General features: G+C 38.0%; 1 protein-coding gene across 7 annotated transcripts in view; it reads left to right on the top strand.

Moving 5' to 3' along the window:
* Positions 1 to 24,771, top strand: part of SPG11 (SPG11 vesicle trafficking associated, spatacsin) — a 42,059-nt gene that overhangs the window by 2,009 nt on the left and 15,279 nt on the right. For 5 of the 7 annotated variants that reach the window (XR_012630468.1, XR_012630469.1, XM_074880833.1 and 2 more), the window contains exons 3-31: positions 287 to 514; positions 1,302 to 1,500; positions 2,066 to 2,203; positions 2,959 to 3,422; positions 3,666 to 3,811; positions 4,903 to 5,035; positions 5,408 to 5,563; positions 6,828 to 7,006; positions 7,172 to 7,348; positions 7,807 to 7,878; positions 8,313 to 8,440; positions 9,112 to 9,290; positions 9,758 to 9,965; positions 10,492 to 10,695; positions 11,626 to 11,732; positions 12,515 to 12,660; positions 13,460 to 13,621; positions 14,377 to 14,443; positions 14,896 to 15,061; positions 16,002 to 16,207; positions 16,994 to 17,102; positions 17,617 to 17,776; positions 18,977 to 19,234; positions 19,441 to 19,641; positions 19,959 to 20,066; positions 21,190 to 21,352; positions 21,752 to 21,966; positions 22,326 to 23,070; positions 23,933 to 24,075. Coding sequence is in view for 4 of the 7 variants with exons in the window: in XM_074880833.1 (XP_074736934.1) it covers positions 287 to 514; positions 1,302 to 1,500; positions 2,066 to 2,203; positions 2,959 to 3,422; positions 3,666 to 3,811; positions 4,903 to 5,035; positions 5,408 to 5,563; positions 6,828 to 7,006; positions 7,172 to 7,348; positions 7,807 to 7,878; positions 8,313 to 8,440; positions 9,112 to 9,290; positions 9,758 to 9,965; positions 10,492 to 10,695; positions 11,626 to 11,732; positions 12,515 to 12,660; positions 13,460 to 13,621; positions 14,377 to 14,443; positions 14,896 to 15,061; positions 16,002 to 16,207; positions 16,994 to 17,102; positions 17,617 to 17,776; positions 18,977 to 19,234; positions 19,441 to 19,641; positions 19,959 to 20,066; positions 21,190 to 21,352; positions 21,752 to 21,966; positions 22,326 to 23,070; positions 23,933 to 24,075 (5,567 nt within the window). In the remaining 3 variants the exon portion in view is untranslated. Of the gene's footprint in view, positions 1 to 286; positions 515 to 1,301; positions 1,501 to 2,065; positions 2,204 to 2,958; positions 3,423 to 3,665; positions 3,812 to 4,902; positions 5,036 to 5,407; positions 5,564 to 6,827; positions 7,007 to 7,171; positions 7,349 to 7,806; positions 7,879 to 8,312; positions 8,441 to 9,111; positions 9,291 to 9,757; positions 9,966 to 10,491; positions 10,696 to 11,625; positions 11,733 to 12,514; positions 12,661 to 13,459; positions 13,622 to 14,376; positions 14,444 to 14,895; positions 15,062 to 16,001; positions 16,208 to 16,993; positions 17,103 to 17,616; positions 17,777 to 18,976; positions 19,235 to 19,440; positions 19,642 to 19,958; positions 20,067 to 21,189; positions 21,353 to 21,751; positions 21,967 to 22,325; positions 23,147 to 23,932; positions 24,076 to 24,771 lie in introns of those variants that run through there. The other 2 variants (XR_012630470.1, XM_074880834.1) reach the window with 2 other exon arrangements.

Below are 24,771 nucleotides of genomic sequence, written 5' to 3'. Positions count from 1 at the left end.
ATTTTCAGTGCTGACTGAAATACTATTTTGTGATGATTTTTTTGTGTTCTTCATAGTATTGTCCACTTAAAAAGCCTGCACTGTTTTAGGCAACTGTTCTGAAATCGGTGCTCCTGACATAGGAAGTGAGATTTAAAACAAAACAAGCCCCCCCCCTCTCCCCCAATCCCAACTTTTATTAAGATGGTAGCAGAGGCAATGAATTTGAGCTGTAATTTTCTTGAGATATCTTTACACATCAAAAGTACCGGATTGCTATAATCCTAAAATATCTTTAAATTTACAGGTCTGTCTTCAATTTTCTCTTTGAGGATACTGTCCTTTGGAAACAACAAATGCATACTTCTGCTCAATAAGTTTGTTGTTGTGCATCTTACCTTTCCTGGAAATGATTCGCCCTTAGAGACCTGTGACTGCTTTACCCTTGATTTGCCTCCGCAAGTTTTGGAAAGAATAATGGATACACACTTCTGCAGGGGGATCCTGTTTCTGTTAGATAGTTCTGGCTGGATTTGTATCCTTTGCAGTAGAGGCAAGCTCTCAGTGTAAATGATCTGGAAGAACAAAGTCGTTTTCTGTCAGGGTTAACCAGAAATGTCTTGAAAGACATCAAGTGTCTGTTCTGGAGATGCTTTCAATAAAGGGGTTGTGTAGCAAAATGCTAATTAATGTAGAAAAAAATGCCATAGTTGTGTATCAAATGCAGATTCTCAACATGCCACTGGAAATCTGTTTCACACAGAAGTAATGGTTTTCAGTGGTTTTGATATATGGGTCCGTGTATATCAGGCTTAAGTCTACTGTCACTAGTCTTTCTTAATTAGATCCTTTAGAAATTATCTACAGCTGTGCAGGGAATCACAGCTTGGAAACCAGATAGCTGTCTTCTGTGGTGTGATGAACAGGAGCTCAGACCTGGCAGACTGTTCCGCAAGGGGCTCAACTTTAGCCTACTCTTTGTCAATTTTTTCTGACACATATGTAAAAAAATGCAATTAAGTCAGGTTACTTTTTCCTCTTAATTATATAACTGCCAATATATATTTGTCCCAGTTTGCTTCTAAGTATACATTACCTCTTCTGAGATGGCACAAGCTGCGTGTTGGTACAGCACCTAGCACAGCTCACCCTTGATCCTAGCCGAGCTTAGAATGCTCTTGTAAAATAATTCTAAATGTTTTGTTGTGCAGAGATTGTCTTGGACCACAAAATTAACAGGAAGTCACCATCTTTCCCTTGTGTGTAATTTCTTGGTGTTTGGACAGTCTGAGGCCTGGTGTTTTCTTTGATGCTGTTTAAAGACATATTTGACACTTTTGATGGTGCAAATCTGGCAAACGTCAGCATGGCGCTCTGCCAGGGAGAGGTGCAGGACGGGGACAGGAGTCCAGCTATCACATCGCCACTCAGGGCGGTGAAGGTGTCGCATGACCTCAGTGTTGCTGTGATCATCAGTTCTTCCAACTATGCCATCGCTGTGGATCTGAACATGTACTTCAGGTATGTTTGCAGCAGAATTAAAAAAAACCAATCTTCCTTTGGAGTACAACTAACATTAAAAAGTGCCTAATCTTGGTCCTATAATACTTTAGATGCTGTCAGCTTTTTATTTGGAGTTCTGGCTCTGTGGTAGAGTGGAAATTTCATATTTGTTTAAAGATCATTCATTATTATTTGCTCCAGTTGATGCTCTGTCACGTTAACAAATAGAAAAAGTTTGTATTGAACTTTTTTTTTTTTTTTTTTCCTAGGAATACGTGCTGCCAATTAGTGCCAGTGGTGGTAGCACCTTTTAGAAATACTGTAGGGTATAGGATTGTTAAACTATTCTGATACAATCTTATTGATTTTGCTTGATAAATTAGGACTGGGTTGTAATTAGAGGTGTTGTCCACCACAAAGGAAATAGCGTTGGGTTTTGGTGACTTACCTGGATACGTTTTTGTGAATGCTGTTAATCTGGGAGAAAGCTGCTTCCCTGATGGCTCCTGGAGGAGTTAAACATGGAGGAAAAAAGTCTTAAATCATCTGAGGGAGGTGAAATTTAATATTTATTTCTTTACAGACAGTTCCCTGGGCATTTGCTCTGTAAGCGAGATTCTGAAAATCTTCTGGTGAAGCCTCCTGAAGGACTTGATGAGGATGACCTTGCTAGTTCTGACTATAGCATGGAGCTTTTGTCACTGCCTTTCCGCACAGACAGGTACATAATGCAAACACTTTCTAAAACAGGCTGGGTTTTGTCTCCTTTAGATCATTGATTAATAAACTGCTGTTTGGATTTTTTAAATTGTAGTTGTGGCAGGTAAAATCAGCTCATTCTGCTTTAAATCTTTTGATTATTAGGATGATGTTAGGAAATGGGCTGAGACAACTTTACATGTCGTTGAACAGCTTCCAAATAGTAATTACTGTTTAGGGTGTTACCTTTAGTTTGAAGCAGTACTGACAGATTTTTGTGTTCAAGTACTGTACAGTTTGTTGTGTGTTTCGTGCAGATGAGTGCATTTAGATTTCAAAATATTTTGTGTTCATGTAAAACATTTTAATTGTGTTGTGACCCTTAGTATTAGAGGTATTAATACTAAGGTGTTAATACTAATAAAATATGCTAATTATAACTTGATGTAAATGTAATAAATAATTCTGGAATTCATTTCATTCTACCTTTTTTTAAATTGATGGGGGCATTTTCTGTAAGGAAAAGAAGATTTCCTACTAAAAATACTCAGCTTCATGGACATTGTCAGCTAGTGCAGCTGTGATCATTCAACTTGGCTACAAACAGTATTAAATAGAAATAAACAGGCCATGTTAAGGTTAAAATGCAAGATGCTGGGTGGAATCTGTAAGCTTAAAATGCATATTATTTAATTGAGGAAACCTAAAAAATTTATTTATCTGCATTGTTCTTGGAGTAATACCTGGTATTACAGGTAACTTCTTTCTTCACCCCAGGTCCTGGAAGGCACACTTATCCTCGCTGTGTGATAGAGTAAGGAGAAGACGACCAGGTTCTCCAGATTTGGTGAATGACTTGAATTTACCTTGGTATCAGTTTTTCACTCATCTTGAAAATCATGATCCTGAAATCTATGAAAATTCTGAGAAGATGGTGGCTTTTGTTCCACGGGCTGTTACGTGGGTCCCTTCCAAACCGTCACAAAGCGATGGTACAAACCTCAGCAATGCAGGACAGCAATGGAAACAAATCCCCTTAGAAGCACCACAGGAAGTGGTGAAACTGGAGTGTAAACTGGTGACTGGTGTTAAAGCCCTGTTTGTGGTACTAACAAATGACAAAGGATTGACTCTTGCTCTCTGGGATTTTGAGTCGCAAGATGTGACATATTACCACTTCGGCAAAAACAGTGTTTATGTGGATTGCAGTGAAGAGGTGCCATTGTGTCTACTTTTGACAGGTGAGGGGGGGTTTATATAATTGTTCTGATGTAGCTTTCTGAAAAAACTTTTTTTTGGTAGTGTTCTTTCCTGTCTGCGTGGCTGCTGTTGGCTCGTTTCTAATGCATTCTTGCTGAGGTGAAATTCAAACGGAGCCAGTGCAGCTTTACGTCGTTATTTTGGATGAGAGACAGCGGATGGAAATGTTGCTGTGTCGCAACTTCCTTATATATTTTTAATTATGGTTTTATTCTTTTGTTTAGAGCACGGTCTCTCCTTGGTTCTGTTTGGTTTAACTCAAGAAGAGTTTTTGAATAGATTGATGATCTATGGCAGCGCTGGAGTTGTAGATTCTGTTTGTCATCTCAATGGATGGGAACGATGTTCAATTCCGATACACGCGCTAGAGGTAAAGAAATCTGTTTCATGTCTTACAGATAGCAAAAATACTTCTTTAAAGTGATTACTGCAGTTTAGCAATGTTAATGGTGTTCTTAGACACAAGTAAGAATGTGGCTCAGTAACCTAGGGGCAAAAAGTAGTGGTTTAGGTATTAAATAACCAATAGGAAATCCAGATAACCCAGGTGAGTAACCCAAAAGAAGAAATACAGCAACAAAGTCAACACACATTTTAAAAAACAAATAAATAAATTTTAAACTAAGCAGTGCTCAAGGCTCCCTCTTAATTGGACCCAAAAGCATTCTTGCCAATTCCCACAGCAGTTTTTGTCCTCTTGCAAAATGTCAAATATCAAAATAAATCCTTGGAACTAGATTTTTGTTTTTATCATCCCACTCTTGTAAAGCCAAGAGGAGACACTAAAGCTACCAAATGTTGCTTGGTATCCCTTAACAATAGGTGATAAAATATTTTTAATGTACCAGATCACAAAACAAATCTCCTTGTGTCTCTGCAGTTTTCCAGTGCTCTAGTTCTACTTTTAGATGGCAGAGATCCTTGTTTAAAAAAAAAAAACTGTTCCGGAAGTGTGGGACTCTGTAACAGTCTGTCCATTCGGTACACTCAGTCTGTGTTTTCTGTTGTGTTTGGAAGGAGGGAGCTTCGATGAAGACATTTAGTAGGGTTCTTTTGGTTTTATTTGAAGGGTGTGGTGGAAAGTGAATTGATGGGAGGGAGGGTCACAGCAATTTTCAGTTGCTGTAAGCTTATTCAAAATCCTGATTCTCACAGTACTTATGTTATATCCCAAATCAAACTCTAATAAATTGCTGAATTAACATCTGAAGATACAGGGCAGGGTTTCTGCAAAGCCTGTTAAAGGAGCATGGCAGGTACTGAACAGGTCACCTTGTTTTTTCAGGCTACAGGTGTTACAGACATAGATTAAATTTCTTCTTTTTTTCTGCACGTGTACTTTGTACTTTTTTTTCTGCATGTGTACTTTGTTACTGAGTATGAAGTAAAAATATTCGCAGTAAGCATACAATATCTATTTTTAGAATACATGCATAATTGTTCTACTGCATGTCTGTCTAGGCAGGCTTGGAAAATCGTCAGCTAGACACAGTAGACTTATTTTTAAAAAGCAAAGAAAGTCTTTTCAATCTGTCTGCACCCTGCTCTGGGCCTGAGGAGTCTACTGATAGTGCATCCCAGTCTTACCTGAAAAGTAAGTAAAATACTTTCAGCTATGTGGAGGTTTAAATTTAATTGCCTTTCTGTTGTCGGCTTTGTGCTTGTAAAAACAGATTGAATTGCCTGTGGTCTTGTATGTTTGGATGATGCTATATTGCATCTTCTCTACTTCTGGAAAGTAAGAGAGAAATGGTGCATGATGTGTGGGGTTTTTTGTTGTGTTCTGATATTGGCATACCTATTTTAAGCATTTTGATGTGAAGGCAAAGCATGTTATGTATATTGCTTGACACATTTTAGAAGATTTTTGTAGCATACTTTATAACTTTTAATGTAAACTTTAAATTTATGTGATCAGTCGTTTGGTAGAATGCAGACAGTTTAACTTTTACTGTAAATATTGCAGATTTGGAAGAGCTGAGGCCAGCTTTAAACTTGCTTTGCTCAGCAATCAAAGAAAATGATATGGAGCCTCACAGTAAACACTTTTCTGAGCAACTGCTAAACCTGACGTTGACTTTTCTTAGCAAGCAACTTGAAGAGATTTTTGTACACACAGAGGGTAAGATTACTCATTTTGAATTGTAGGTAGTAATGTAATGTGTCGTTGTTTAGGTAAGTAACAACTAATTCTTTTAATTAAAAGCCTATAATTAACAAAAAAAGTGCTAGAGTTAACTGAATGAAAGATGTTATTTAAGGGGAAACATGAGAAATTAATCTGAATACAGTATCTGTGTTAGCTCAGACAGCTATGGTCAGGCTGTCAGATCAGACGGGATCCTGTCGACAGGATCATTCTGGGATGCATAGGAATGGCAGAATGGGACTTGCAGGCTATTGCCGGACACTTGGTGGTTGTGCAGTAAAGTGGCTTGAGTTGAGCCCTCAGCTGCTTGTTCTTTTCTCAGTGCTGCCACTTGAAATATTCCGGCACAAATATTTGTGTGGTTGTGAAATGGAATAGACTAGTTTAAGAAACTGATACAGCTGAAAAAATAACCTGCCAGATTATTTTTCATCTGGAGCACTTCCCAGTCCGATCTACTGTGTGGTGACACAGTCACCATCCCAGTATAACGCGAGGGGTGGCACAGAAGCAAAAAGCGGTGTCTGATGGGGGCTGCAGACTGGGTGTGGGAGTGCGTGACTGTGTACGCTGGCAAAGGTCCCGGAATATTGCCCTTTGAACTACAGCCTAAAAGGTACAAGAATAGAGTAAGAGCTGGAATACTAATGAAGTATTAAAATGACAGAATTCCAGAGGACAATTTTGTTTTGCTAGAGAAAACTGTGGAGAGTGGGGTGACGTGTCCCAACATTCAGTGTGCTGTCCTGCCGCGTGGGTCTGAATTGCTCTCGGTGGTGGTTTTTAGTCTGTGGACCAACAGGCCATACATGTTCTGATGGTAAAAGGTGCAGACCATTAACTGTTATTCTTAATCATTTTATTCCACATGATTTTTAGTAGTCTTTGTTTCTTACTACATGAATATTATGTTTAAAGGTCCCTGCATTTTAAATGCAACTTACCTGACTAATGTTTGGTTGGATTAATAAAAAATTTCAGTTCTCATTTACTTGTCCATGAAGGGCAAAGCACATCAGTGAGGACAGGGGAACCTCTGTGGAGCACTGGTAGGATTGTGACTACATCCTGACAGTTTGCTGGCAGTGGTGGTCAGTATCAGTACCTGTACACGTCAAAGTGCAATACAGAGCTGATGTTCTGTTTATTAGGAGAATTCATTCAACATTGAAATTCAACACTGAAGATGCTGTATTGTTAATTTGTGTTTAACTGATACCTTGTATTCTCTTGACAGAACCTGATGAATTCCTGCAGAAGAGTGCAGATATTTTAACTGATTACATTATTAAACTTAGAAAATTTCTGAGAAGATATCCTCGACCACAAATAAACACGGTACACGCAGATAGTGATCTTGATGAAGACCTACCTTCATTAGAAGAAAGCCACATGTGGGAAAAACTGACACCAGAGGTAAAAATGAGTAATCCATTTTGTTCTATTCCTATGAAATATATTTAAGGAAATTATTAATATGCAAATGTCTTTATTGGGGGAAGAAATCAATATAAGGATTATAAAGATAGTAACACTGAAGATTACTGAGATCAGTTTGTTTCATTTTTTCCCCCCTTCTAGGAAGTCATTGCTGAGGCCATCTTAAGCAACAAAATGCCAGAGGCCCAGGCTTTCTTCCGAATGCATCAGCATCCTGCTCAAAGTCTTCAAGAGTTTATCCAAACAGGTTTGAATCTGGTCTATGACCGTCTTCTGAAGGACAATACCAGAGAGGCCTCAGAACTTCTACGAAATATGGTGAGAGGTGTTCAGTAAACATGCTGATAGTTCTTAGCACTTCTTTATGACTAACGCAATAAATGAATGGTAGGAGTATGGGGAGCATTTAGGTGTCTGACAGATGTGTCGATTCTACCACATACATGTATTACGGTGAAAATGAACTTGTTTTAAAGAGCTGCTTTGATTCAGAATGCTGAGGGAGCCTCGTTATGAATGTGTATTGGCTGATGTCATGATCAGCAGAGTGTAATGATGATTCTGGCAAGTTGGTTATTAAAGGGTGCAGATTTTATATGGAGACATCACACAGATCCCTGGGTTATTATGACATCTGTAGTAGCTGGTGAAGTGAATATGACGAGCACGCTTGTAAAAGGTTGTGTGCTTTGGGAAGAAAGCAGGTGCATTTGTTCTATCAATGTACAGCTGCATTTGTACTGTTTGCATACAATGAGTATCTTCTTTTTTGTTAGGGCTTTGATGTGAAGGAGGAATTGCATAAGATATGTTTCTACACAGTTGATAAACATGTACGAGATTTGTTGGTAAGTGTAGAAAAGGCTTTTTTTGTCTAGCTGATCCTCTTAGGTCTGAAGTCTGATGTGTATTTACGCTGAGAGAAAGCATTGTATTGCACAGACCCTCAGAATGGGACCAAGCAGGCTTTGTCCCTGCATCCTTGCAATGCAGTTGCTGAAACATGTCATTGACATGCCAATGTTCTTTTGTATTTGCAGTTAAAGTAAAAACGGGTTAAAATGTCATCTCTTAGTGCTGGCTCTGGTCTAGTTCTCATCTGCTTGCACACAGTGTGAACTCCTGGCCCTCTTGTAATTTAAGTGTATTGACCTCAATGTTTCCACCGTTTTTTCCTACAGTTGGTTAACTCTTTACACTTGCAGGATCATTTACAACTTTAATATATTATGAGTAGATAAAAAAAATGTAATTGGAGGTAATACTTTAATTTGAATTAAAGGTGAAAGTTTTACAAGAAGAAAATTATTTTTCTGAAAAAGAGAAGAAAATGATAGACTTTGTGCATCAGGTTGAAAGCTTTTACTCGGAATCCTTCCAAGAAAATAAAGAGATTCAATCTCTTTCCAGGTAATGTGGGTTATCAGTTTTAATTATTAATTCATAACGTTAATAGGATTTAAACTATGCTAGCTTCTACATTCCATATGATTTACTGCGCTAACAGTCTCCTGTAATTTCATTAACTTCACACTGGTCTTTGATTGCAGAAATAAGAGACAGTGTGGGAACTGATTACTGTTCTCATTAATGTAACAATTGCTGTCGTGTTCTTTCCAGACTGTCATGATGTACTATTGTCGGTGTAACAGAGGTCTTCTGTTCATGTCATCATCACCATAAATGAAGTACTTTTAATAACAAATGGTCTTACTACATTTATTAATCAGATGAAATATATTCAGGTGGAATGTTTGCTCTGGTTTTGATCTATGATATTCATAATATAGCAAACTTAAGTAACCTAGAAAAATCATTTTACAGTTAACTAATTGTAAAAATGTTACAATACTTATTATTTGCTATGTCAGTTTTGGAAAAATGAGGTAATTCTTTGCTCATTGCTCTCCTATGCACTCTCAAGCTTTTAGCTGAAGTAAGTCCCTCTACCACTTCCAGAACTCTCTTCAAAATGGACTAGCAAAATTTGTTGACCCTTTCATCATCTTCTATTTGTTAAATTGTGGACTATTTTTTTAAAAGAGTACTAGAAAACCTCCTAATGCAATCCTTCATTGCAGCTTCAAGACCTGGAGAAAGGAACAAGACTCTTCCAGCAATACAGCTGTTCTAGACTCACTGCTGGGTTGTGATAGACGTCGGGTTCACAATAGGAGAGTCAGAGTGATGTTTAACTGGGCTAGGTGGTGGGATGAGCTTACTCAGGAAATGATGCTTCTCCCCAGAAAACCACGCCAAGGCAAGTATTCCATTGCTAAGGGCTTACAAGAAATTGTGAATTAAAAGTCTGTCTTTGACGTAGTATGTTGCAGTTGTGTAGGAGTGGCACTGATATAACTGAACTATGTCCCTTACGTTTTGTCAGTGAAAATGGGTAAACTATGTGTTTTCATCCTGGTGTTCTGACCGGGATCTGTGTTTTTCCTGTAGAGAAAAATTTGGAGCTAGCTGAAAGACACTTGTCTAGTGCATGGCCACTTGGTGTAGGTGTCGTGATCTGCTACATTCTGTAACACTTATTACACTGTAGTATTACATTTAGCTTTTCCAACATAAAACTCTTAACAAGCTGTAGCAGTATGCTTAATCTCAGCATCATGTTGCAACCATTCATTCAAAATATGTACGTGTAGAAAGAAATGTCGCTATTTCCCAAAGCAGTGTTTGTTTGTGCTGGTTTCATCAGTTTGCCTTTTTGAAACACAGAACTCAAGACGTGTAATCCTGAGGTTCTTTGGATGCACTTGACAGCCCGGCATGATTGGCTTAATATTTGTTCATGGATTGAAGAATGTGAGCCCAACCAGACTTTGTATGGACAAGCTAACTGGCCCCCTCTCACTCCAGACATTATTGACCGGAACATGTTATGTAGTAGCTATATGAGAAATGATATATTAAACAAGCTGGCTAGGTATGTGCCCTTAATGCATTATGCTACTTTCTAGCTTACATGAAGCTAAAATCAGATAGTTATACATGTACATGTTAATAAAATCTTTGATACATATTAATCTTTATATTGTATTTAGAGCCCTTTTTTGAAGCAGCACAAATCCATTAATAAATTTAATTTTAGTCTTGTACTTGCACTTTCTGTTATCTGAAAACAGTAAGAAACATGAGAGCAATAGAAATCTTCTGTCAGCCCTTCGATCTTTCATAGTGATATTTCTGATGCCCTTTTTAATGCAAGGGAGAAAATTCTAAACACATAGCATTTCCCTCCTCACGCCTCGTTCTCTGCAGAGAACTGTAGTAACTACGATATTGTTTGAGCACTATCAGACATCTTTTGGCATGTTGTGTTTGGCTCAGTCGTGAAGAAATCCCCTAGAAGGAAAGGTCTGCTTTATCATTTTGAACTGAAAACACCCTTCAGAACTTGTTAAAAAGATAACTGTCTAATCAGTGCCTATGCTTTTTCTCTTTTCTGATAGAAATGGAATTTTTGTCTGTTCTGAGTTGGAAGATTTTGAACTTCTGCTCCAAAGAGTGTCTCACCTTGGGGGAGTACTGCAAAATCCTCACCCTGTTCCGAAATACAGTGCTGCAGGCGGTTTGGACTTCCATGCTCGTTTTGTCCTTCACTGTTTAGAACATAATTTGCAGTATCTGTTATACACTTACTTAGACTATTACAGGTATGAATGCTTTTCACCCCTCAAATCTCATGCAGATTTAAATGATGAAACACTATTTTAATAGCTGGCAGCGAGAGTTTTCCTCGACCCTTCCTGTTTGGTGAGGAAGACTACCTGGGTCACAGCAGTGTCATTTAATGAAAAACCGTGGGGCAGTGTGTTAGGTTTCATGTTGTATTGTAAAGCTTTATTCAGGTTGTCTTGTCAATATTAATTTGCGTGCCAGTCATCAAAGGAAACAATTATAGTTGTAATTAGTATAATGTTATAAGCGATACAGTCTTAAATGAGCCAAGACAACTGGTTCTTCAGAATCTCTCTCACTTGAGCACAAGTATGAGTTCATGCTTGATACATTCACGAATAAAGAAATTGCCAGTTTCCATCTAAATTACGATTAGTTGGAACTTGAAGGAGAAAGCAACATTAAGTATTGGAACTATATGAATACTTTCCACTTAATGAATACTTTGCAATTAAAACTTCTTAGCTGTAACTCTAGTCTAACAGTGTAATTATTAATGAGGTAAAAGTGACCAGAAAAAAAGCCAACAAATCTTTGATTGTTTGTATAATCAGTTTTAGTTTGCATAAAATATTTAGTCTATGCAGAGTAATATTTATGAGTCAAGACCCTTCTTTGCAAAGTGTTTGGGGTTGTCAGGGCTGGAAACTATTACTTTGATTTACGAAACAAGCAAGCACAGAAACATAATCTTAAAGAAGGGACTGTCAGAGATGCCCTGTCAGCTAAAGCTGTACATCTTGTAGAGAGGGGTGATGTGATTTGACTCCTTCATGAGAATGGATGAAATAAGTCCCTGTAACACCAAGTCAGATGCTTTTAATTTTTAGTGCGGTGTTATACTGGGGCAGGGGATGGTTACAAATACTGTATTTTCACTGTGCTGCTACTCATCTTATTTCCAGTTTAACTCCTTCAAATTGCCCTATTTTGGATAACAAGGAGTTGCATGAAGCACATCCCTGGTTTGAATTCCTTGTGCAGTGTCGCGGGGTCGCCAGCAATCCACGAGGTAGGAGCCTGGCCTGGCCTCGCTCGGGAGTTACTGCCACCCTCATGCTGCTCACTGGGTATTTGGCGTAGCTGGGTTTAATTCTCTGCTCTGCTGCAAACTTTTTTTTGACCCTGGCAGATCATTTACCTGTGCATCAGCTCCTCATCTCTAAAATGTAGATTATAATTCCTACTTAAACTGTACATAAAGATTTGGAGGCTGTAGATACGTGAGAATTATTCTGTATATGACCATCATTACCTCCAATTTGATTGTATTCTCAACAGTTTCAACAGAAGGAGAATTCATAAGAAAATGCATATACTATTAAAATCAAAGTTTCCTCTAGTGCTTCTGGTGCATTTTGATTTCTCTGCCCCTTGGACTATGTGTTTGCTTTTTGTTGTTATTGTCATTGAAAATCAGAGGAATTTGTGCCTTTAACTCCACTTTTTAAAAAACATTTCATAGAGTCACAGGTTAACAAATTATAAAAATAAGATGGCTGTTTCAGAAAGTGTGATCAGTAGAGGATAAAGAATTAAACCAATGCAATGCTGAATTGTGGGACTCAATCCAAATCAGTCTGTGTAGGTAAAACTGTGGTATGAAATTGGGGAAATCTTGGTAAAATTTGGAACAGCCTATCTGTATTTGTAAGTAAATTGAGAAAAGTCACTATTAACAACAGAAGATAGGAAATTCAGCATTTTTCATAGTCATAGAAGCGTTTTAATGAAAGATGTAATGATTTAATATTGGTTTTGCATGAAATTAAATCTCACTTTTTTTATTTTAAGATCCAAAGATGATTTTCCAGGCTAGTCTAGCAAATGCTCAGATCTTGATTCCTAGTAATCAAGCCAGTGTGAGCAGCATGCTGCTGGAAGGACGTACACTGCTAGCGCTCGCTACCACAATGTACGCACCTGGAGGTATTGATCAGGTACTGTGTGCACCACGTTACTGTTCTCACATGGTGTTGAAAACTCAAAGGATTACATTAATAAAATAAATATGCCATCATATAGTTTCTTCTCATACAAAAACCTGTTTTCAGTGTTCTGTGTTTCAGTGTTAGCTGACCAGATAAAGTGAGTAGAGCAGTTTGAAGTTCCATGGTTTAGAAAAGACACAGTGGCTGTGAGTTGGAGTATTTAACTCCTTTGTAACAGTTACAGCCAGGAGTGTTTGTAGGCACTTGTGTTCCTCAAATAATTTTAGTTTGGAAAATATTTTCAAAAAAACCTTTTAAAATAGTGTGCCTGTATTTGTTAGGCAACTACCTCCTTTTGCAGTCATTTGTAGTTTTTAAGGAAATGAAGTAATGGATAACTGGACTGCTTTTCTGCTTGGATTTTTTTTGGTATGTGCAGATTTTTAAAAAGACTTCAGCTGACTCGTTACATTGTGTTACTAGTTGCATTGTGCTGTAGAGATCAAAAAGCACATCGTAAGCAATTACACTTTTAAAAGAAAAGTGCTCGGTGTACCACATGTTGGAATAGAATTTATGAATGCAGATATCTTTTGATACATAGCACAGTAACCTAAAACATCAGGTAGTGTTGAAGATATGTGTAATATAACTTAAAAGGAAATTACAGGAAAAAAACAGACTTTCTGAGTTGTCACCATATGTCCGATTCCCATGAGGTAGTTTGGCGCATTCAGAGATTGTTTTATTATTATCTCAATGCAGTTTCTTCTTCCTAATGAAATCATTTTGCTTCCTTGCAATGTAGGTTCTTCAGAATGAAGATATGGAAAAACCTCTAAAGAAAGTTGATCCACAGCTCTTAAAAATGGCACTGACTCCTTACCCCAAAATCAAAGCCAGTCTCTTTCCCCCGTGTACTTCTCATGGAATTTTGCCACCTGACATCTCTCTTTACCATCTTGTTCAGGTACACAAAATGCTTCTCGGCAGTGCTTTTAGGCAGAACAAAAGTCAACTAAGAGAAGCTTGTTTTCAGCTAAAGCCTGGAGGGTGGGCACCATATGTCGTTGCCTTGGAATCCTTAGTTTGAAGCTAAAGCTCACAGCTTCATTCTGAACGGTTTTTTAAAATGGTATCTAAATCCTGTGAGTCTGGCTTCCCCCCTGCCTCCCCCAGACATGTAAAGACATCTGCAGTGTTTAACTTCTGCAGTCCTGGAATGTCAGAGAAGTGGTATTCTTGCAGTGTTCAGTGGGCAGGTTGTTTAGTATTATAAAAATTAAAATGTTTTTAATTGTCTAAAGGAAACTGAAATTTGGAATTAAAAGATAGTGTCTCATGGAATGTCAAGACACATTTCTGGGCAAATGCCTTTTCAGATCTGTGGTATGAGATAAACTGAAAGTTGGAAGAAATGCTACAAATTACTCATTATTAGGAAAGTGTTAACTTTGCTAAGATCACAGTTTAGCAAAATACTTGAGTGTGTTCTTTCCCTATTTCCTTAGACCAAAGTCTAAGCCTTTCCCTGCACTTGTCTGCATTCTGATCCCACCAAGTAGGTGAATATGTACCTTTGAGAGAGAGCTGCACAAGATCCATCACTGCTTGATAGCAGCACAGGCCACTCCTGATTGTCTGCTGCTGTAGCTCCCTAAAATATTCTGTAGTCTGGTCTGATGTAAAAATCTGCAGCTATCTCAATATTTTTTTTTTTTTCAGTCATTAGTGCCCTTTGATCCCACTAAATTATTTGGCTGGCAGTCAACAAATACTCTTGCTGTATCAGGTATGTTATTTTTCATGTTTTATAGGCTTTTCTAGCCTGAGTACCTAGGATAAAGTACCTTCCAGTGGAATGATTTGGCAGATAAAGGCCATATATTGAAAAGGCCATTTATTTTACAAAAAAAATAGTGTAATTTCCTAAAATTTGGTTTTGCAATTAAATCCTAGATAGGTTTCCTTTTTTCATTAAGCTCTTCATAGACAGATTTTTTCCTAAATATATTATGGGATAGAAAAGCAGTATTTTTTAAAAGCAAGTTGAGGGCCTAAGAAGTGATCTAGAGTTCAGATTTTACCATGAGAGTTGGAATTTCAGTGGGGTTTGGGTATGCTGAGATTTGAATTAGAACAAGAGGAGAGGTATTGATTGTAATCTCATGTTTTGTAGCTGAAAGCCATTTTCTATGTTTAATTCAGCTGTTTATCAGCTCATAATGATGATATTCTTTCTAGATGCATCAAGTGACTTTCCTCATTTTTCATCTCCTGACCTGGTGAACAAATATGCTATAATGGAACGACTGGATTTTTTGTACTATTTGCACCGTGGACGTCCATCATTTGCTTTTGGTACATTTTTGGTCCAGCAGTTAGTAAAGAGCAAATCCCCCAAACAGTTGTAAGTCTTCTTAAAACTGACAGTCAGATAGTTCTTTTGAAGTTATAATCTAGCTCATGGAGTAACATGAATCCTTCCCACTAGCAAACAAGTGGTGTGCATTGCATCACTTGAAATTGTCGGTGTCCTGGGAATTTATTCAGTCTAGCATTGAGTAGGGTAGAAATCAGATGTCACCTAAAAGGTGGTGAGCTTTATTTTGAATTATCTAAATAAAATCTGCACAATGAAAGCAAGGAATGAAAAATATTCCAGTCATACCAGCCACGGGTAGGCTTTTCTTCTGGGGACCTGAGCCTCTAGATCACTTTGTAGAAAAGAAGATGCCCTTTTTCTTTGACATTTCCTAAGGGTGACACTTCTTTAGTTAAATTAATAAGACAAATAATGTACTAGAGATTGAAGGAATTAAATTTTCTGGCTGAAGCTTCAAAATCATGTGTTCAAAAGGATACAGTCAAATTAAACATCTTGCTTCAATATATTAAATTTACTATTAGGTATATTAGTAGGCGTTACCTCAGAACAAATCATTTTGTTTCTAGAATGTCTTGTTTGTGTATTAGTCACTATGTGTTTCTTTTCATCATTTCTATACAGATCAGTTTCTCTTGTGTAAACAGCTAAGATTTGGACAAAAAAGAAAACATGCGTTAATGCACTAAAACTGCTGACAAGTGTTTTTTATTAATTATATCATCAAATGCATTGGCTTTAGTTTTTGTTAGTTTATTAAGTTACGACCTCTTTGCTTATCATGTGTGAGGCTTTATTCTCCTCCCTGCATTTTTTTATAAATAGGAAACTTCTGGTTTGTAAATATCGTTCATGCTAATAAAGTCTGAGTTTAGTAAACCTTGTAGGTATTTATGTGGGGAATACTCATGTCTGAAAATTGGTTTAAAATCCTGTGTGTTAACTGGTGTTCCTTTTGTTTCAGGATTCAGCAGGCGGGAAATGAAGCCTATGTTTTAGCTCTTTCTTTCTTCACTCTGCCTTCAGTAGGAGCAGCCTGTGTGTGTTTTCTAGAATTGCTCGGTCTTGACAGCCTCAAACTCAGGGTTGATATTAAAGTCGCGAACATAATTTTCAGTTACAGAACTAAGAATGAAGAATCTCAGCACAATCAAATAAGAGAGTCTTTGGGTAAGGGTGTCTTTTGTTTTAAAATAATGTACTATGTATTTCTTGGGAAGAGAAGCAGAGAGGGATTGAAAGGTGGTGCCTAACTTCTCAGGAATGCAGAAAAAACATCCTGTCCTTTGAAGAGCTAAGAATTTTGCTCTCATTTTGTTCCTGCTTCATACTAATTCTGAAGGTGCATTTTGAACCTTGTGTACCAAGCAAGGCGGGAAGACTGTAATATGACATGCAGCCAGAATTGCAGGAGTATCCAAGAGACACTGTCAAAGAGCTGCCTAAGGCTCAGTGTCATATTTAGTAAGGTTCAACCTGATGTTGTAATAAGATAACTAGAGGATTAAACAAAGGGACATTACCAAATCTCTTTTCTCTTTTGTACTTTAAAACTATCTTACAGGTGCAGTGAGATCAGATGTTCAAAGCTGTAAGGAAATTAAATTTATTCTAGGAATAACTTCAGAAAGTTGAATTTCTAGCTATAGGTCCACAGGTGTCTTTTTGTCTCAACTAGGAGACTACTGGCATTTATTTATATTTTCCTGATCATTCCAGAAACATGTATGTTACTTAAAACTATAGGTAGAGCTTATTTGAAAAAAAAAAAAAAAAGGTTATGTGATTTGAAAGTTGAAGTTTCAAAAATCTTGTAGCCACTTTGGTGCCAGACATGTAGTTACTGAAACATTTACATTAATAGGATTTGTTCTGCTTGTTGATTGTGGTACTTTTGAAAATATTACTCTAATCCCAAATAGCATCTCAGAAATAGTAATATCTTCTTTTAAACAGTTGAAAAATTAACAAAATTGGCTGATGGTGAAAAAGCAGCAGCAGCAGAAGTTCTTATCTCCTTAGAAGAAGCCTTTTGGGATGCAGTGGAGCGTCAAGGAATAAAGAAGTGAGTAAAACATGATTTAAGGGATTATGCTGGCAGATTGAGATTGAGCACTGAATTTTGCCATTTGTACATTCAGAAAATATTAAAGAGATCTCTGTGTGTTTTATTGCAGTAAACTGAACAACAAGATTTGAATTTAGAATATAGTCCTGGTATTTCAAATAGTAGAAGTAACAGGTGTCTGTTGGCAAGAATAAGGAGGTGCAGTCTGCATGTCAGACTCGGTGCCCCACAGAGCTCTTGCAGCACGCTTAGGAGTGAAGATTGTTGACTTCTTTTCAAAGCCTGCATTGTCAATACAGTACAATACCTGCCTTGGGGGGTGGGAACATCCACAGGGAAGGTGTGGAAGCTCCCACAGTGGAATGTGACCTGAGCTGTAGGGAAGTCGATGAAGTGCTGGTGTTGGCATTTGCAGGCAATGGATCTCAGGCCACATGAGGAGTTTATACATTGTTAGAATCTGGTATAAATACCAGTTTATTACAGCTGAAGCTCTTTAAATCCCACGCAGGACATCTAGTGACTCTAGAAGGCAGTGGTCTTTGGTAATGCAGTTCTGTAAACTCCATAATATCGGACTGAGTACATCTTACCTGAAGGAGTGTGCCAAATCCAACGACTGGCTGCAGTTCATCATCCAAACCCAGCTGTACAGCTACCAGCCGGATGAGGTGAGCTGTCTGTGTGTGGTTTTAAGTGAAGATAGAGTTTGTCAAGAATGTTCTTTTGTCTGTGGTGTTCAAAAAAAGGAAGGAAAAAAATTGATTCGAACAAGAGAATATCACTTGTGGGAACAACATAAAATGGAAGCCTCATCTGTTTCCAGGGAGTTAGAAGCTGTCTCAGGATGCTCGATATCCTCTGATTATGACAGCTCTTCTCTTACATCTGGATTTCCCAACTTTTCTACTTTTCTCTCTCTCTTGCTATGTGAAAAGCTAACCAGGACAAAGGAAACTGACTCCAGAGGGAGCTGACTGTTCAGCAGATATAATAATATGCTTCTAAGAGTGTGAAAGCTAACTATGAAAGGAGAAGATTAGGAAAAATTTCCCTGTTGGAAAAATCTTATGTGATGTTATTTATCAGTAGTGGAGAAAAACATTTTCAGAGAGGAGTGATTTGAGTGTCTCTTTGAAGTGAATTGCACACAAAAGTGTTTGCCAAGAAGGGACTTAATTTTCATTTTAGATTTAGTCGAAGTTATGAAATACTCATACTGTTTGTAGGTTTTCAATTGGTTTTTAAAGTAATCTAGTTACTGTTTTTTTTACTGGAGAGTTACCGTATAGTCAGTGTAAGTTTTAATAAAGCCACTCATCTTTCCTTTCAAAACTTGCATTGATTTTTGTGTAAAGATACTTAAGCTTTTGGGAATCTAAATCTTCCATTTTTTGTTTTGAATGTAATTTAAAAATGAATAAAGCATTACCAGTATGTAATAATTAAAAGCAATTTGGGAAAAGTAATGTGAGGATGCAAACTGGAAAATTTCAGGTGAGATGACACTTATTAGGCCTAGGATTTTAACTGGGATCTCTTTGTGGTTGTCTTGAAAAGAAGAAATATGAAATTACACAACAGCCACTTACCTAGACACTTTTCATGATATGCTGTTAGCAGTATGAGAGATAATGCCAAAAATAAGTGTCTCTAAGAGGCATTTTAGCTTCATGTAAAAGGATGAGCTTCAATATTTTATTAGAATCATTCACGCCTACAGAACAATTTCCTCTCTAGGTCTCCAAACAATGTTTTAATGTTTTGAAGAATGTTTTATTTGTCTTTTCTGCATATTTAATGCTTCAGTCCTTCCCCCTCGTTCTCTTTGGATCTCACTCTGTATAGATGCTTTCATTCTGTTTTCCTAGGTCATTTCTATCCTTCAAGATTTCACTCCCATTTTACAAGATCACTTGATGCTGGCGCTGGAGAAGTTACCATTTTTGTGTCCCGATGCCAGGAGTCCTGAAAACGGTGCTGCCAGTGCATTTAAGAGCAAATATGCAGATAGTCTCTTCCAAATCCTTCTTCAGTGCCAGAGGAACTCGAACCCTTCACGTTACCTTTTGACTGAAGGATTGAGAGAGCACGCTCCCATTCTCAGTGTTTTAGCAGCTTGTTTTCAAGTAAGTATTGACAAAGTTATTTATCTTTTAGAGGAGTAAGTAATAAAGTGATGGTTGGGCATAATTATGTTAAATGACAGATACCGAGGTTTTTTTCTCAGTTTTTGTAGTAGTGTGAATATTATGATATGTTTCACCAAGTGATATATAATGAGGTGATGTTTGTCTCTGGTTATTCCAAAACCATCATTTTTGTCATTTGACAGGATGCAAACATTATTCATTGCCTCTGTGTTTGGATAATTACCACTGGGGATGATACTACCAGAGCTGAAGCAACAAACCACATCCAAAGCTCAGCAGAAAATCACGAATGGGATCTTCATGACCTCTCAGTTATCTGGAAAGTCTTTTTAAGAAAGCAAAAAAGTAAACCACTTCTAAATGGCTTCCAGCTCTTTTTAAAGGTAAGGTAGTGTCTTTTTAGTGGTATACTTGAGTGTATCTCAAATCATCTTCGTGAGGAGGTGCCTTATAGATTCCCCCTCTGTCTTGCTATTTGTGGCCTAGATAACCTGGGTGTAATCCACTGAAAATCCTAGTTAGGTAAGAAGATGTTTGAATGGAAGTTTTTCCAATTATTACACATTTGCAGATCATATATCAACCTTGCATATAATTTTAATAAATGAGAACTTTATTGTTCTGATACTAAGGAAGATAAATTCTATGTTTATTGAGGTACTTTTAGAGAGGAATTATAACCTGGTTTTGTGTTTTAAAGGATTCCCCTTTACTGTATATACTGGAGATGTATGAGCTATGTATGGACTGTAAAAAATACAGTGAAGCCAAAACCAAACTGGACAAGTTTCAGGAAAGTCTCATAAAAGTAAGCAAATTCATTTTCTCTAAATGTCATTGCCTAGGTCTTCCCTTATTAGAATGTGACAGGCATCTGATGTCCTGTGTGAAAACAATTAAAAAGGATATGTTTGGAATGATCTAGGAGCCCATTTGTGAAGCGGTAGGTTTCAGCAGATTCTTTTTATTGCTGGCAGTTGATGGAAAAATGGTTTTGACAATTCAAAACCTGCAATGCATTCTTCTAAATCATTTTGTTTTAAGTTGATATGAGCTGATTGAAATACAATGTCGTCCTCCTTGTGTGAGCAGTTTACTATTTGAAGGTTGACACTGACTCAAGTAGGGCCACTGTTGGTAAATTGAATTATTAGTGGTAAGTGTGGAATATTCTCTATTCTGTATTGACCAGGGCAAGTCAATACTGAGCTGATAAGCCAGTGACTTACAGGGAATATCTATTTAAGAAAGACAACTCTTTTGAATACGTTTCAAAGTTTCTGAAAAAGTCTGTGATATTGCTTTAGTTTTGGTAGTTGCGTAGACTTTTCTTTGAAAATGACTCAGTGAATTGAATTACACCCTTTGATTAAAACACTGATTTAGCAGTTGGTTTTAAGAGGACCAAAGTGTTTTCCTGCAGTGTTCCTTCTTTGCCACATACAGATGTTTTCACAAATTATTTCAGTTCTTTCCTTTCCATCACAATTTTCTAGTTCCCCGAATATCTTGGTAACTAACATTCCCTGTCATTAGCGGTTTTCCTTCCTGCAATTCAAGCTGAGACTGGATCAGCTTCCTTTCCCTGTGCGCCACGCACATAGCGGATATGCTTATAAAGTATAGAGCAGTTTGACAGGAGCTATTAATCTAGCAATTTATTTTATCTATCCATTTTTGATCCTTCTTACATCTTTTATCTCTTCTGTGATTATCAGGAGTAATTGGTGCCATAAAATTCACTACTTCCAGATCAAAGTCAAACATACATCAGTAATGGATCAGTGCCCCCTTGGGAGTGGCAGTTCATTGTTTGTTGAAGATGGAGGTAGACCTGGTACACCTTCCCTTGCCAGGGCAATTCCCACCAAAATGCAGACTATATTTGCAAAAAAAACCTGCCCAACACTTAAAAATCTTTATCTACACAGCTTAAAACTGAAGATGAACCAGCAGCTTCAGAATTACCCGTGCCATGGTTGGAATCACAAGCAGTGTTTCTTCTTGAGTTGATGCTGCAGCAGTGTAGAACGGAATATGAATTAGGAAAGCTCTTACAGCTGTTTGCTGCAGCAGAGAATCTGCTACTCGATGGTAAATACAGCTTCCTGTGTTAGATGATATCTAAAGACCCCATACAATGTTTTTGGAGTGACTGAAAACCTTTCCTTTACATGTATTCATACTGTTTTATTTTTGTATGAGAATTTATATAATCAGACTTGGCCCTTATGGTGAATTGCAGTGGTGAAAATGTAACTGTGTGTAAGTCTGTTTGGGAGAATGATTATGTGCAAGTGTTGATGAGGAGTGCACAGATTATCTGCAGAAGTATTTTAGTTATGGATTTAGAGCTTATTTTCAGTCCTGTGAAAGCTTTAGAGTGTAAAATCTGTGCTTCTGTGGCAGGGTTGCAAGCTGAAATAAGTAGCAGAATTTCCTCAGGTTTAAAAACCTTTAAAGCCTTTCGTTGTTTATGCTCTTTTAAAACAGGCCCTTATGTGAAAAAACTCTGTGCACTCAGTGAGACCCTGAAGGATTCCTCCATATCGATTAATCGCTCCATCCTAACGAGTTACAGTATGGAGACATTTCAGAGTGAGTGCAGAGCAATTCTGGAGCAGCTACAAGAGAAGGGAATGTTCTCACTGGCTCGGGAGGTCGCAGCACGAGCTGAGCTGCCCATGGACAACGTAGTGACGCAAGAGGTACAATCTAGTTAAATAATGATATTCACCTCTTAACACTCCTGTTACTGGCAGTATTGAGAATGTTACTTCTCAGCCTTCCCCAAACACAAATTTTTCTTCAAATCACTTTTTATTTTAACTACAAGTACACCAAACAAGTAGCTATAAGCGCTGAGCTGAAAAGGATGGTATAGCTTTCCTTATTTTCTTACTATTTTTACTTGCTGTGCAGTCAGTTTCATTTGGTGAGAAAAATAGATGGATTCATGGCATATTGAGACGCTTAATTTAAATTGAGTTTTTCGGTGTGCTGGCCATCCAGTGTGATTCTTCTTCTTTGGAAAGATAGTTGTTTAAAACCTCTTTGAATTTTGCAGGTTCTAAGAGATCTACATCGTTTAAAAGACATTGGACAGTGGCACCAAAACCAGACAAGAATTGAGTTCTGGAAAAAATGTAATGACAACTTCATGAAAAATTCAATCTCCAGCAAAGCTGCATCCGATTTTTTTTTGGATCAGGCAAACACAGTATTTGAGTCTTCAGCTCGTGAGAAGATAAACAGCATTATGGAGAGACATTTGTTGCTTACCCTAGCTGGCCATTGGCTAGCCAAGGATGACTCAGTGTCACTGTACAAATTAGAAGAGATAGAGAAGCAGATCTGGATTTGTCGCATCACACAACAAATGTTATTCACAGATGAGGGGTTGGGCAAGTCGAGATTTTCCTCCCATGTTTTAGTGAACAGGGATCTTACCTTTGATAACCTGGCTAAGGAGTTTTCTTTTTCAAAGCTACCTGCTCTGAACACACCAAAGTACTTAAAACTAGAGGGTCTTGCATTCAGAGAGTCTCAACAGACCCTGAGTAACGATGAGGAGGAATCACTCAAGTTTCTGATTGGATGCCTTCTTGATGAAGGAAACGTGCACGAAGCCAGCCGTGTCTGTCAGTATTTCCATTTCTACAGCAGAGATGTTTCACTGGTGTTGCATTGCAGAGCTCTGGCCTCAGGGGAGACTGATCTGGACAGATTACACACGGATGTTCAGACTCTCCTGGTGGCAAGAGAGAGGATACCTGAGAGCAGTGCGTCTCAGCAGGGCAGAGGCCCAGGCGGTAAGGAGCACTAACCACTTCGGCCACTTGACAAGTAATACCATTGCTGGGCTTCCACTGGATTCTTCCTCTTTTGGTACAGTGTTCATTTCCCCAAATATTTCTGCAGGAAAGAAGGTTTTCGTGACAGTGCGTTATCTCCTTGGTTCATAAATCCTAGTGAAAGGAATTTGAAGCCTTGTAATATACGTTGCTTGTATGTGCTGCAGGCAGGGTGTTTCTGTATACAGTTTCTGTAGTCTCTTAACTGTTCATTTTTTATAGTTAAGAGTTCTGTTCCGGTAAAGTAGCACTGAACTTCACCTACGTTCCTGCTTTTGGGATACACACCCTGGTAAATCTTGAGTGTGTTTCTGGAGCTGAAACAAGGAAATGCTTTAATTAATATTTCTCTTAATTCTTTGTACATTATAAAGGGTTCAGTGTTTCTTATTAATGGCAAGGCTAAGACTGATAATGTTTATATGTAAAATACTCTGTGTGTATTTATGAAGTTTGAACAGCTGGAACATTACTTTCTAATAATACTTTCTAATACTAATATGTATAAAGCTTAATAGAAATAGAATAAATGAAGCCTAAGCCATCAGAAAGAGGCTGAATCCTTATGCTCTCATGCTTAGGAATTCTACATCTGAGATAGTATTGTGGATATTTTGGCTCACTTGTGTTCTGTCATATTGTTTGTACCCTACAACCTAACAAAAAGAAAAAATCACAGGTATCAAGAGTTCAGTTTTCAAAGACTGAGAAAGTATTATGTATTTGCTACTACATATTTCTGGAGTCTTGCTCCAAGTATAAGGCTTGTTGGTGTTACCTGTCTTTATGAGAAAGGAATTTATAGTATTTCTGTTTCCAGCATCAGGCTTAGAAGACTGGACACACATTGTGGCTCCATCTCTAGATGATCAAGTTGTTTGCAGTCTGAAGGCCCTCATAGATGAATGTGTCCATGGGAGAAACTACTGCAGACAGGTTCTCTGTTTATATGAGCTTTCTAAGGTATGTGTCTAGTAACATTATTGAAGAAACAAGTGGTTCGTATCAAGCTGTGCTGTGGAAGGAAAGGATAGAGTGGTGAAAGTACTCATCAGGTGCCTGAAACAAGCTTCAGAGGTGAAATGACCAAGCCGTTGTGTGGAAAAATGGCCAGATGCTTCCTAGGCATGAAGTGTTGAAATGAACTCAGGTCCCAGACACCCCAGGCCCCTACCCCTGGCTCCACTAAGCCAGATTTCAGCCTCTTTGATGTGCCTTTTTTACACTCCTTCAAGCATATGTTGTTCATCTAGCACTTTGCTTTAGGCCTTTGTTGTGGGATGCCTTCATAATCAATACCGACCCAGAAGTAGACACACAGATAGCAGCTGCCTTAAAAGTTTTAGCAGAGGAGTGCTCTGCAGGCTCCACACAGTGGCAGCTCTGTGCCCAGAGGCCGCTCTGAGGAGTGGCTAATAAGTTCCAAGTGGTTTGACCCAGACAGTGATAGGAGTAGCCGCCGGTTGTTGTTTGCTGCCTCTCTGCTCCTTGACCCTCATGACTGCCAGCAGCCCACCTCTGCTTCTCCAGAGGGTGCTGCTGAACGCTTCTTCAGGGTACAGAACCCCTTTCCATGGTATTTTTGGAATGTAACATTAGTTTTTTCTGAATAAAAACAGCAGCATGCTGAAAATATTAGTATTGGTTTTAGCACAGAGG

The sequence above is a fragment of the Strix uralensis genome, chromosome 11 (assembly GCF_047716275.1).
Source record: "Strix uralensis isolate ZFMK-TIS-50842 chromosome 11, bStrUra1, whole genome shotgun sequence".
In the NCBI taxonomy this organism is placed as follows: domain Eukaryota; kingdom Metazoa; phylum Chordata; class Aves; order Strigiformes; family Strigidae; genus Strix; species Strix uralensis.
This window is presented reverse-complemented; position numbering and strand designations above follow the sequence as displayed.